At 38.1% G+C, this 14,190-nt stretch overlaps 1 protein-coding gene across 11 annotated transcripts in view; it reads right to left on the bottom strand.

The window, feature by feature from the left end:
• Positions 1-939: 939 nt before the first annotated feature.
• The window catches only part of TNS3 (tensin 3), a 223,071-nt gene continuing 209,820 nt past the window's right edge, over positions 940-14,190 (bottom strand). For 10 of the 11 annotated variants that reach the window (XM_085219995.1, XM_085219996.1, XM_085219999.1 and 7 more), the window contains 7 exons: positions 13,150-13,245; positions 10,334-10,411; positions 9,160-9,237; positions 6,272-6,440; positions 5,382-5,450; positions 5,226-5,252; positions 940-4,209 (listed from right to left, as the gene is read on the bottom strand). In XM_085219995.1, the coding sequence (XP_085076121.1) occupies positions 4,065-4,209; positions 5,226-5,252; positions 5,382-5,450; positions 6,272-6,440; positions 9,160-9,237; positions 10,334-10,411; positions 13,150-13,245 (662 nt within the window). In that variant the 3' untranslated portion in view covers positions 940-4,064. Of the gene's footprint in view, positions 4,210-5,225; positions 5,253-5,381; positions 5,451-6,271; positions 6,441-9,159; positions 9,238-9,273; positions 9,545-10,333; positions 10,412-13,149; positions 13,246-14,190 lie in introns of those variants that run through there. The other variant, XM_085219998.1, reaches the window with a different exon arrangement.

Below are 14,190 nucleotides of genomic sequence, written 5' to 3'. Positions count from 1 at the left end.
TGCATACGCAGCGTGACCACTCCCCAGATTATCTGCTCCACAGCCTTCCCTGATATTGAGGTCAGGATGACAGTCTCCCAGATCTTCCTTCTGACAACTTTTGTAGATAGGCATCACACTGGTAGGTCTGTAGTCTGGGACCTTCCTGGTTGACGTGGACTGCTAATAAATGACAGAAAACGGCTTGGAAAGCATTTCCATCAGCTCCCTCCGTTCCCCTGAGTGGATCCCATCTGGACCCTTAGATGTGTAACAGTCTTGGTAGAGAAGTAGGTTGCTGTTTCCTCCTGAATGTGGGGGACCTATTCTGCTCCCCATCTTCCAGTCAAGCACACAGAATGAGAAATTTGTCAGCCTATGCCTCACAGAAAAGGCATCAGCACTGTCTACCAGAGCTTATCATTCTCAGAAGTAATCCTAATAAAACATGTATATAATAAAACAACCTTTAATCTGGGGCTGCTGCACAGATTTAGTATACAGAGAGCAACTTCAACTAGGGGTTAGATTTCTAACCTCTCCACCTTTCATTCCACCCACCTTCTTCATGCTCCTCTGCAAGTTTGTGTGTGTAACGTAGTCACAGTGATGGAGCAGTGGCTACAGTTAAGTCATTTAAATGCACACAGACATCGCAGAAAGTGGCATCATAAATTCTTTCTCCTTAAACTGAAATACGCAGTGCAGGCAAAAGGCACTTTTATGCTGTTTTAAAAGCAAATGCACAAGAAAAATCACATAGTTTGATTACACTTGAATTGCTAAGATTCCACAGAAGTTTGTGGTGCCAGATCCTTGAAAGAAATCTTTATAAAACAAAACTAAACCCTTGCTTCAGCACTCAATCTTTTCCCACCTCACCAAGACTTCCTTCATTAATTGGTCTTGAATGCAGAAAAATAACTGTCCTCCAGAAAAGACTACCCTGTAACACTGTGCTGTGAAATTTCACGTTCATAATTTTATTATAATCTGAATCAAGGCAATATTTGGAAAGCAGAGAAAATGACTATACAAAGAATTTATAGAACATTAATTTACATACTGGAGACCTTCTGTTGCCTTACCGTTTCAAGAAAAGGCAAACATTTTCACAAGTAGGTAAATAAAAGAACATTACACTTTTAATGATAATGTTGGATACATAGAAACCATTTAATTAAAAACATGATTTTCAGCATTTTTTGTGGTTTAGTGCTGTAAAATTTTAATACTATAATTAGTATAATAAGTATAATAAGCAGGTTAACAGGAGCCTGGCTAAATATGTGTGTCAAATTGCTGGCATTAGTTATGAAACCGCATATACAGATCTACCAAAAACCTTCGGAAGAAAGTGCTGCATTAGCTATTTAATCCTGTATTTGTCACAAACGTAAGTTTAGTCAATATCCTTCTACATACAATACACAATGGTACATAATGAACTGTTTTGCTTTGTGCAATTTTTAATTCATTAAAAAGCAAAAGCATGTGACAATATACCATCCAATGGAATGAATATAGTAGAAGAACTCCCTTAGAAATGGGGAAATTTCTTTTTCCTACTTACCAAATAAATCTGAACAACCAGGAGTAGTAACATTCAATTCCTTATGTTCCTGAACTCAGAAGGCCACAAGAATGCATAAAGAATAAAAAGTGAAGCCTCATATTGAAATGACAATACATCATAAAAAAAAGACCAGAGGCCAAGACTTGGTGTCTAAAAAGGCACACTCAAATTCAACTATCGCCTAAAAACAGTGAAAAAAATATTTTAAAAATTCCTTCTCATTTAAATGCTCACAGCACATCAGATTTATTGTGTAACATTCTCCTCCCAGAAAATCTGACAATCTAATAGAGATGTCAGCTGAAGAAATTCACTGCACTCCAGCTTTCTGACCAGATTAGGTAACTGCATTCTTGGTACATCAAAAGAATACTAAAAGGAACTTGTGTCCACGTGTTTCAAAAGAATCAAAACTCCTAAAAATAAAAAAGATGTATTTCTGAATGGTACATATACACCATATACTTCTGCATCAGAAGAAGAAAATAATTTAGTAAAAATTAATAGCACTTGCTTTTGTTGCTTCAATGGTAGCTACAATACTTTGGATTGCTTCACCGTTCTATGACATCCAGTGTCTACTGTTACTAATTCACCACTTTCTGGTCCCAATATATTAGATTTCAAATCTAATCTGTTTCTTGCTCCCTCTCCTTCTGAGAGGTTACTTATAAGGTTATGTATACAGAACTACAGAACTGTTAGTTAACCAAGCAGTCTGGTAATATTTTGGGGTATGTGACTGAATAAGGCTTTCACGGTCCCAATACTTAAGGAAAATTGGGATGAAAGCTATTAATAAAAGTCAGATCACCAATTATACAGGACAAACACCATTCAGATTGGTGGAACCTTCTGACCACATAGCTCTATCATATTGTTCCATTCGATTAAGTCATTATTTAGTAAAATAGGATTAAATCCTCTAGGATACTTGTTAATCCAGTGCCTCGTGCATCCATTATGCTGAATTCATATTTTATTCCACAGGTTATTAATGAAACATTCACAGCAACTCGTAAAAGAAATAGAAGCAATAAAAATTTTAGTGCTGTCACACTGCAGTTGCTTTATTATCCTCAGTTCTAATATGGAGGTCTAGAACTGCTCTTTTTGGAGTGAACAGGAATTGCACAGTAGACCTCAGATGACTTAACTTGTGAATATTACCACTCTAACCTATTGTATCCATTTCCTGTAATATAGCATTGCTAGAAAGTTAACTAGTGTTCTGTCATGCATTTAAAATACAGATGTGTTTAGAAAGGGACACAGAGATACTTACAGATGTGACAGCTGTACAAATCATGACAGAAATATCTCAAGAAACTGGACAGAGTAACAAAATAAATTCAATTTCCTTTTGCATTTCTTGTCTCAAGGAATTATTAAAAACTATAAACCATAAAAATCCTTCCTACAGATTAAAAAAATCAGAAATAAATCCCCAGGTGTCCAATAAAAAGGGGAGCAAAAAGAACCCAATTACATAAGAATTAGACATGGGAACAAATATTACTGCCAGAGCAGTGTTGCAAAGAGACATGGAAAAGGGAATTAGCCTGTCATTGTAAAGCAGAAGTACAAATGGATACTCTGTCGTCTATAGCAAGGTGTGCTTCTACTTACACAAAATAGTGCTGAGTGGCAAACCTCCACATTCTTTTTTCACAAATACCCATATGAAATATCAAGATCTGAGGTTTACTATAAATAATCTGGCACAGGCGAAAATATAAGTTATAAAAATTTATTTGCTTTTCCCTCATTTTTATCCTGCGATTATTATTAAAACATCTTCCCTTAGTTCTTGGTACTAAAAAAATAATAAAATATACAATTACAGAATGTTTCCATGTAACCATTTTTTTTCTGTTCTGCTGTCTCTTCTGTTTTGAACCACTCCCATTAAAACTGCCCACTCTTCTTTACGCTAAATACAGTGCAATCTTCCACGTTGCTGCTCTTTTCTTATCAGAAACCAACTTACACAAGCCTTCTTGTCACATACATCTTCCCCTTTCTCCGTTCAGTTGCCATCACTGATTCCCAAAAAGATGAAGGAAAGAGCAAATGGTCTCCTTAAAAACATGTCTGCAGGACCTATAGCTACCACTGATGCAACTACATCAAGTTTCTTTGTGGAGGTTATATGAATTCTGCATAAAAACAGCACAGTCTAGTAGTGAGTATTTCTGATCCAAAAGATGAAATAATGAAATAAATGATGAAATGTGAAAATAATATTAGAAATCCTTCAGGAGAAAAGCTTTTCATTTATGCTTCTTTCAGATATGAGCTACAGGTTTGGGTGGTACCCAGTTTCCTTTGCATTGTCCTTTGAAATGAAAAGAAACAAATAATGCTTCGCTAAATCAGAGGCATCTTCAAACAAGAGGCTGATCTCTTCCTTGGGATTGACATTCCTGCTGATTAGGCTTTCTCCATATCACAGTGCTTTTCTTAAACGAAGTCAGTGAAGAGCTCTCAAATTAAGGTTGGGAAACAGTCAGATCTTCTTCTGGGATCCAATCATGACCTTCGACACAAAATTCACAATGGCACTGGCAGGCTGCTCTGGATCATGCTCTGCAAATAGGTGGCACACATTGTCTGTGCCACTGCCTTGCTTCCTAGCAACAAACCCAAATACTCTGCAAGGACAACAACCACATTATGTCAGAGAACAGACAGACAGACCTGCTTTCATTTCTTAAAACAAAAAAGACACTGTAGAAAAACAAAGTACCAGCAACAAATGCACAAAGCAGACTACATCTGTTGTAAAGGATGAGGTGCTGTGTGACTGTTAAATACAGTACAAATATACTAGCCAACTCAGGAACTCCCTCTGACTGTCTCAGAACGGCCAGAGAAAGGTTTGCACACTACTCCCTTAATTCTACTTTCTCTTTTGTGTCCTGCACTGTTTGCTGTCTCTGAGGATATTTAATCTGTTTCAGTACTGCTGTTCTCTTAGCTACCTTGGAGGTGGGAGTTCTGAATGTGTTGGGGTAGAGAGAGGTGTGTCAAAAAGTGCATAATGACAAGTTTTGAGGGTCATATATCTCAGTAGACAGGGTACTTAAAACAGGATGTGAGCCAGTTATTTCTGTTACTTTTCAGATACCACTGCCTGAGTTCTCTCTCTATTTTTCCTTTTTGTAAAAAGGAGACAATGATGTTGGTATTCGGTGGAAAACACTTGGCAATCTACTGGTATATATCTACTTATGCCAGACTCTAGTATTACTGGGACTGTTTTCATGTACATGCTGTGCTGGGGACTTTTTTTTGTTCTTAAGGCTACCTTCTAAGTGAGATAAGTCAGCTACTGTTAGTGCTGCTGGATAAGAGGAACAACTTAATCAAGTAGCAAATGGCTCTGTGTTAATTTCTGAAACTTCATGCAAACTGCAGATCTGCAATGTAAACAAGCCACACTAACTCTGTCTACAGACATCCTATCATCCCACTGAATTAGGCCTTACCTGAAGATGTGCAGTTGAAATAAATTAAGTATAATTGCAATAAATGGACTTTTATTCCTGAATGGCTGCTTTCCCTTTAACATCTCTGATAAAGTTAGTAAGAAGACTAACAAACTAACTACTGTAATGACAGTCCTAAAACATTCAGTTAAAAGAAACAGAGACAGCTGTGAACTCACTTTGCAGAGAGGCCATCTTTCATCCATCTTGATGTCCGTAAGAAAGAATTAAGGGGGGGAAAAAAGGAAATGAAGAAATAAAAATCACACTTCAGTTAGGTTTTTGTGGATCAATAATAAAAATAATGTACTAGTAATAGTGCTTCTCTTGCTTACTTTCTGTCCTGTGGATCCAAAGCACAGAAAATAACAGTGTTGACTGGATAATGTCGCCGAAAAAAGAGTCTGAATAGGAAGAAATGAAATAATTCAGAAAGAGTTAAGATGCTTAAAATTTTAAACAATAAGCAGAACAGACAAAACCAACTCTATCAAGATTTAACAATGACAACATATTGCTTTTGTTATCGCTGAGTCATACTCAAAAAGCTACATGAACTGCATGAATCACAGAACTATTCGGGTCAGAAAGGACTTTGAAGAACATACAATTCCAGTGCCCCTGTCACGGCCAGGGACACTTTCCACTAGGTCACGTTACTCAAAGAGCCATCCAACCTATCTTCAAACAGTTCCAGGGATGAGGTGTTCGCAAACTCTCTGAGCAATCTGTTCTAGAGCCTTACCACTCTCACAGTGAAAGATTTCTCCCTAATATCTTATCTAATATCTAATATTAGATATCAAATATCTAATCCAAATCTCTTAGTTTTAAGTCATTACCCTGACCTATGTCCTATCACTGTAAGGAGTCCCACTCCAGCCAAATAACGTCATATTTGAAGCAGTGACTTCTAAGTTTTGCACTACAAGAGAAGTGACCCCAAAGCAAAGAAAAGGAACTAGAAGAATAATTTTTTTCTAAAAACCACACACTTAGATACTGTGTCAGTGGGAAATGCAACTTCAACACATTTTAAAATATACATCCTCCAGTCCAAACCACTGACAATCATGGAGGATAGCAAATTGTGTCATTCTTTAGATAATCCTGTTATCATCTGAATCAAAGACTGCAGAACACAACTAGGAAAAACAAGTCAACAGCAACTGACATTTGCAGTGCATAAGTGCACATATTACCTTCCCGCCCCTCCCTTGCTTACTTTCTTTGATTATCTGTCAGTGTGATTCCCTGTGCAGACACCTTGAAGTGGACAATGGTTGAGATGGGAGAAGGATCTTGCATCAGCGTCAGACTCAAGGCCTTCTGTACTGCCTGGTAGCCCGTGAGGGACTCCATCTCCACTGAATTCAGATACCAAACATTGCATGCTGCAGTGAAAGAGGGGAGGTCACTATCCAACAAACCAACAGGAATCTTCTGAACAAAACCAAACAAAACATACATCTTCCACTATAATATAGTGTAAAAGGAAAACAACAAACTATTTTGCCTCACCTTTTTCACACTAATGCTCTGTGGTTTGAGATGATAATTTTTGAGCTTGTTTTGGAGCCGTTTACTGTCCCTTTGCTTTTAATGCCATTAAACACATGCCAGGGAATGTAAGATTTCTTTTAGCCAAAGGCCCTGAAAGTTTAATTAATACAAGACAGCAGCATAGAGACGAGTCATTCACAAGTACGAGGGCTGCTGTGAAAGTAATGCCTCCTATTTTATTATGTCGGTCCATGAAGTCAGAAGTGAATGCTGGTGGTGTGGCAGTAGAGGTTGAACCTCCCCACCAATATCCCACTGTGTTTTATTGTTGTGTGGCAAATGGCAGCAGAGGAGCAGTGTAACAAAATGGTGCTTGATATGGAAGTGCATACGAAACAAAGGTGTGTCACTGAACTCCCCCACATGGAAAAATGGCACCCACTGACATTCACTGATGCTTGCTGAATGTTTAGTGGAGACCAAACAGAGGATGTGAGCACAGGGAGGGGGTGGGGGTGTGTTTCAGCAGTGGTGACAGCATCACCTCTGCTTGTGCAGAATTTTACAAGTGTGGCATGCAGTTCATCAGTGGTAAAAAAAACACATAGCTAGTGGCTGAAAAACAGTGTTTTGTAGCTGAGAATTTACTCTATCAGATAGTATTGTGCTTTTTGTATCCGTTAGTTTCCATGAAAATAAACAGGAACTGTTACTTTCAGGGGACCTATGTACTTCTACAGCAAAAGCATTCCTAATGGGAACGAATGGGGATATTTTGCATAAAAACTCAGTTCAAGCAGCCAATGAGAAGATACGTATTTTTTTTCAGTATAAATTGACACAATTCACACTTTTAAATGATGATTAAGCTACCCTCAAAAGAAACCATTTACTTGTTCTTTTCTTGATAAACATTTTCTCTCACCAAAGAACTGAGGACTGCTGCAGAATTCTTTTCTTATTAATTCTGTAGTGCTTTGTATGTTCTGCAATTTTAAGGCAAACAAAGCAACTTCCACAACCATATGAGTTTTAGGTTTTTAAATGTATGCTGAGGTAAAGAAGTTTAGGAATCCTACAGACATTAGTACTCCTGATATATCTCCACAAAGATTCGCTCATTGGTTTCTGAAGCTACCAAACAGTTAATTATTTTTAGCTGGCCTCAAAACAAATCTGACTGGACAGTAAGAATTATTATTAAGTAGCACCGTATGGCAGTACTATAGTACTGTATAGAACTAGGCAGCATTATATGGTATTAATAATATTATATAGTATTAGAAGTGTTCACTCAATTAAATACTTTCAACTTGTGTTATAAAGTCAAATTTACAAGCAGATTAATAATGCTTTTGATACTAAGAAGTCACCTTATTCTACAGCAGAAGAAAGCATATTTACATACTGTTGACAAACACTGCTACCAACAGACTTTGCATTTTGGTGAAAACATTTGTTTAGGTATCCAGGAAAGGATTTCCAACTCTGGCAGCTGGACTATGCAAATTACCATGCTAATATTTGATTCGTTAACAGTTTAGCCTGGTTTGCAAACCTTACCATGTAAACAAAGATCAAATGTAAAAGCTTAATTTTTTATATGGCTACTCTGTAATGGCAACTCTATAATTTGACTAAAGCTTTTTCTTATTACTATCTATATAAAATATATAACTAGATATCAGTATTTTCAAAACAGCTAAGCAATCATGCTGTTACAAACTAAAGAAGCCTAAGTTCGATTCCAGCATGAATATCATCAGCCTAGTAAATTAAGGGTCTGGGTGCTGCCAGTGAAAGGAGGAATCCAGGTACCTTACCTGCATGATTTCTAAGTCAAAGAATTCAGAAATGTGTTCAATCATTGGTGTACTAGTTTCAATAAGCTTTATTTGGATCAATCACTATAGAATTCACAGCAAGATTTCGCAAATGAACTGTGAGGCCTTTCTCACTATATAACATTCTATTTTGTCCATCCAAAATGGCGAATAAATTCCAAATCAAGAAGTTTCTTATTCTCACATCCATCTTACTTCGTAGGTTTAGTACAGATCTAGAGCTCTTCCTGAAAGAATGCTTAGATCTCGACTATATTAGTGGAAATAGATATGAAGAACTTGCATTTAATTGAGGCATAATATTTTGCTGCCGAACAGGAAAGTTAATAAAACAAGGTCTGTTTTAGGGAAAAGCCACTTACCTGTATAGTTTCTAGTCTTCTGTTGTCACTTCCTAGGATATGTTAGTTCATCATCTAGTGACACTGCTTACAAATTACTGTACAATTAACTGTTCGTAGAATCACCGAATACTGGAAGGAACCTCTGAAGGCCATCTAGTCCAACTCCAATGCAATGAACAGGGACACCACAGCTGGATCAGGCTGAAAGTCTTGAAAGTCTACATGGACAGGGCACCAACCACATCACCGGGCAACCTGTTCCAGTGCTTCGTCACCCTCACTGTAAAAGATTTCTTCCTTATATCTAACCTAAATCTACCCTCTTTGAGCTTGTTCTTCAGTCCAGTCTCAGCAACAGTTTTTAACAGCCTGTCAGATATAAAATTTGGAAAGAATCAAATACAAGGAAAACGTTTACCAACCTGCACCCTGTTTGAGAAGTTCTGTTGCTGAGTTTGCAGCGGTCTGTGGAGAAGCTTCTGCCATCTCTTCCAATGGATCTGCAAACAAATAACATTATCCATGTTTTGTTTGTACTTGAACAGATAAGTCAATGCATATCATCAAGAGTGAGTCTAGCTTTTTAAGTTGTGATCTCATGTACTGGTAAATCCTGGCGAGAAGCATTTAACAATCTTGCATCTCCATCTATAATCAGTCATGCCATGTCTCCCTTGTGATGCATCAGTTTTTTTCTGATAGTGCCGCAGGAGGGATGTTCAACATTTATTTCCTGATAGTCATAGACATAATTACACAACATATACTGTAAGGACAGCAGTAGGATGCTAGTCTCCAGATCTTCTCCTAAAATTAGTGAAAAAATCGTACTTCAGTACATTATTTCAGTTATATAGAAGTGTGTAAAATCTCTGTTATGTATTTAGCATGGTGTATACTGTATTTGAATACACTCAAATAAGGAAGAGAATAGTAATGCTATTTGTGAAACTACTCATGTTTAGCATTATCCACACTTTAAATACTTTGTGTACTGTGTCTAGAATCATTAACCACAGAAAATCAAATTAAAATAGTTGATCATACCAGATTCCAAACAAATCCAAATAAAATTTCACTCTGGTAAGTTTATCAAGGATGAAACAAATGTTTCCGTTCTATTTCCCTGCCAGAACAGCAAGAGCTGAAGAAGATAACAAGAATAAGCCATATATAGAAATCTCTGATCATACATACTGCAGCACACCTCTATGCTAAAATGGTTTCATTTTCTTTGCACTAGTCAAATGTTATGCTGGCATACTGGCATATGGTCTTTAACAAAAACTTGAAGAGTTCGGTAGAAAACCACACAAAAGTTGAACATTTTAGTGATAGATCTGGTGTTAGCTTCGTGTGTGACAATAACAGACAACTGAATTACGGGGCAAGTATAAATACGTTTTGCTGTTGTCTTAAGTTGCAGCTTGGTTAAGAGCATTCAGCAGTAGCAAACAGCTACTTTCAAACACAGCTTCTTTTCCTGTACACTCTTGTACAGATTTTGACTATTGATGTGTTCACCAGCCTTCAGACATTGGCACTTGAAGCAAAGCCTTGGCTGAGCATATTTCTTCTGTACTTTAAGAAGCATACCTCTGTTTGGGATGAGGAGCTTACAGGGCAATGCCAGTGGAGTAATGGAATGCTGGTACACCAGGGCGGTCAGACTCCCTGTGGTCAGAAAAGCAGCAAGACATACACAATTAATATGGTGGACAAAAGTAACAGTGACAAGTAAAAGTTAACAATTGTATTGGTTTCCAAGTATTTTACAGACCAAGCTCCAACACACCTCACACACATATACACACATACCCTTGAGTAATATTTTCGTGGCATCTAAACCAAGACCTTTTCCACTCAGCTTAAGTGGATTCACGTTCCCCAGCACTATTTTAGGTGGACACACTTGAATTACAGCCATTGATCACAACTATACGGTCCCTTGCTTGCTGAAATACACTGCTTAAATCTTACTCTAAAGGGCTTTGCTTCCAATTTAAGGAGTGCAAAGATGAAACAAACAATAACATACAGAGTTCCTTTCAGTACTCTTAAGAAAGCAAGAGCACAAGGAGTCGATGCTATGCTACGAAGCAGTGAAAGAAAAAGGAGTTCCGCTTCTTAGCCACCTAGTTTCTGTCTGGTGCTTTGTCTGCATGTACCTCAGCCTTGGTGAGGCTGCAACTTGAGTACTGTGTTCAGTTTTGGGCCCCTCACTACAAGAAAGACATTGAGGCCCCGGAGTGTGCTCAGAGAAGGGCAGCAAAGCTGGTGAGGGGTCTGGAGCACAGGCTTTATGAGGAACAGCTGAGGGAGCTGGGAGTGTTCAGTCTGGAGAAGAGATGCTCAGGGATGAGCTTATCGCTCTCTACAACGACCTGAAGGGAGGCTGTGGTGAGGTGGGAGTTGGCCTCTTCTCCCATCTAACTAGTGATTCAACTAGAGGGAATGAACTCAAGTTGTGCCAGGGGAGATTGAGGTTAGACATTATGAAATACTTCTATGAGAGGATGGTCAGGCACTGGAATGGGCTGCCTGTGGAGGTGGTGGAGTCACCGATCCTGGAGATGTTCAAGAATAATGATGTACTGAGGGATATGGTATAGTGGGAAATTTTGGTAATATGCGAATGGTTGGACTGGATGATCTTAAAAATCTTTTCCAACCTTGGTTATCCTATGATTCTCTATTGTATGCTTATGAAAGTATAAAAGACAGCCTAGGTAAAATTTCACTCCCTCAGTGCAACACTACTGTAAATAACATTCACCATTACATTATACTTCTCTTAATTATTGCAATATCACCAATGTTTAGAGCCTCTTTTTACCATTTGGACTTGGCTTCAATTTAAGTAACTGAATGATAGTCATCCTTGCCATGAGCATGTGAAACTATATACCATGACAAAATTCAATCCACCTTTACTTAAACTCAAATTTGTCATTTTACACTTGCTCATTTTATGGTAGAGGACCGTTTCACAAGTATATGGCTGTAAGTGGCAAGGTTTGGTAGCAAGCCCCTATGAGGTGAGGTGAAGCTGGTGATACCTGTGGTAAAATGCATTTGAGAGCAGAAAAGCTACACGGAGAAAAGGAATGAGCAAAAAGAGTGCCACATAGCAGGGGGAAGACCAAAGCCAGATAAAGAGAAGGTGCTCCATGTTTTTAATAATATACATCACACTGAAGCTCATGAACGTCCCCACACCAGAGCAGGTGAACATGTCCTGAAGTGGCTCAATTAGCTTTGTTATTTTTCTGCTCATCTCTGCTGTGTGTGCCCCTTAGCCATCTTGCCTACACCATTAGAGGAAGCACTTCAGTTTTCAGACACCCTCTCTCATGTATTTTTTACTTTGAATTCCAATTGTATTATACGGTGTTATCTCACATTCTGCTATCATGGTTAGTAAATCAGTTTTCTCCCTTAGCACACTGCCGCTGTTTTCCTTATCTAGGCCCATCTCCCTACCTTTTCCCTTCTTCCTTTCCCCTTCTTCTGGGGTGGGGGTCCATGGGTCCCTTCGCCTAATTAGTCATGGAGCCAGGCCAAACCATGACATTTTTTGGTGCTGAAGGGACTGTAGCCTGTGGAGAACCCATGATTCAGCACATGAGAAGTGGAAGAAGGAAGAAGTCACAGAGTAATTGTTAGGTACTGACCATATTGTCCTCAAACCCTCTTGTAACACCTTGTCTGGGGTGAGAACTGAGAGGTCTGGGATGAAAAAGTGAAGGAGAGCTTAGAAAGAGCAGGAGGAAAAAAAAGTGTTATTTTAACGTCTGTCCTCGTTTCTCACCACCCAGATCTATTTTAATTGGCAGTAAATTAAATGAATTTTTCCAAAGTAAATTCTATTCGCCTGCATTAGTCGAAGCAATCTTCCTGCATTGATCTTGACACATGAGCTTTGTCATCCTATCTTCTCCTCCTACCCCACTGAAGATGGTGATTATGGGTGGTTATTTGGTTGCTTACCACAATGCATAATTTCATTTCATAATATTATGTAGGCTGATGTGCCATAATGCATGGTTTTTTTTTATGTGAGTGATACTCTGTTGTCATTTTAGCCATCTTCTACTTTTAATACTGTATAGGACAAAATAAGGCAAAAATCTTAAATATATAAGGCCTTCAACATTCATCTAGCTAAGATGTGTATAGCAATGCTGTCAGTGGTTGAGCATGACAGTCTGAAGCTTGGTCATGTGCATCTGTGCTAGAGTGCTCTGCACATACACCTTATGTGCACAAGGCTGCTAGAATGGGTTCCCACAGAAATCTTAAAGACTTGAGCAGAGCGTTCTCTCAGCTCCACTCTGTCCAGGTCTATAAAACAGCTCTGGCAAAAACAAATTATTTTCATTTTCTATGTCCCTGTGACACACAGTACTTACCAAAGCATGGTTCATTTGGGCATCCTTTCAAGTGAACCCCCTTCTGAGAGCACTCAATCAGAAAATGCCTTACAAGTTCATTTGACAAATCTCCAACTGTGTTAAAAAAGAACAAAGAAATACATGAAGAGACGCAAGGAACAAGCAATAGTCTCACAGATTAGCAGGTCTTTACGATGCTCTTTTCCACATTAACACCATATGTTTTGTACACAAATACAAACACATCAGAGATGCTCAGCAACAATGTTATAAGACATAATGAAAAGGCAATTCTGGAAAAAAAAACACCCAACAACCAGGCAAATAGCTCACTTCAGATATACAGAGAATGAAGTCTTATAATCCTAAGTGGCATCCAAATATGCACTGGTGTCTAAGCACGGTCCCAAATACAGACAGGAAAAGGTGTTTTGAAAATTAATGGCTAGAAATTCTGACATGCGTGCCAATTAGAAGAAATTGTATCCAGTGTGACAAAGAACTAAAACTATGATACCCAGAGTTCTATGGACAGAATTGCTCACAGAATGTCTCCAGATCAAAACAATAGAAAATTTAGCTGCACAAACGTAAGGGGAATTTTCTTGTATCTCAGAATTTTTAAGTCTTCAAATGCTTTCAGTTTTACACTAAACCTCTACTCCTGGAGCAATTATATGAATTGCAGGCAATTACATGAAACACTCAGGTTTCTGTAGCTCTCTAAATTTTTAAATACAGTTTTTATCTCCCAGAGCTTCAAGACAAATTTAAAACTGTAAGTGGGGTGTAATGAAGAGATTCAAAGAATAAAAATCCCTTTTAAATATATACATTCATATGCACACATGTAATTAAGATAATTTCATTACTTCTTGAGCAACTGGTTCACAGTATTTCACACCTGTCTACAAACTGGAGCTCACTCCAAGCAATGACAGGATTAGTTCATAACAATAAAGAAAATCTGTTAAACCATTCAAACCTCAACAGAAGAGCCATGAACACAAATGTTCCTTTTGATTCTGAATGAATCAGCCACAGTCCAGGGAATACATG

The sequence above is a fragment of the Meleagris gallopavo genome, chromosome 3 (assembly GCF_905368555.1).
Source record: "Meleagris gallopavo chromosome 3, MGAL_WU_HG_1.1, whole genome shotgun sequence".
Classification (NCBI taxonomy): Eukaryota; Metazoa; Chordata; class Aves; order Galliformes; family Phasianidae; genus Meleagris; species Meleagris gallopavo.
This window is presented reverse-complemented; position numbering and strand designations above follow the sequence as displayed.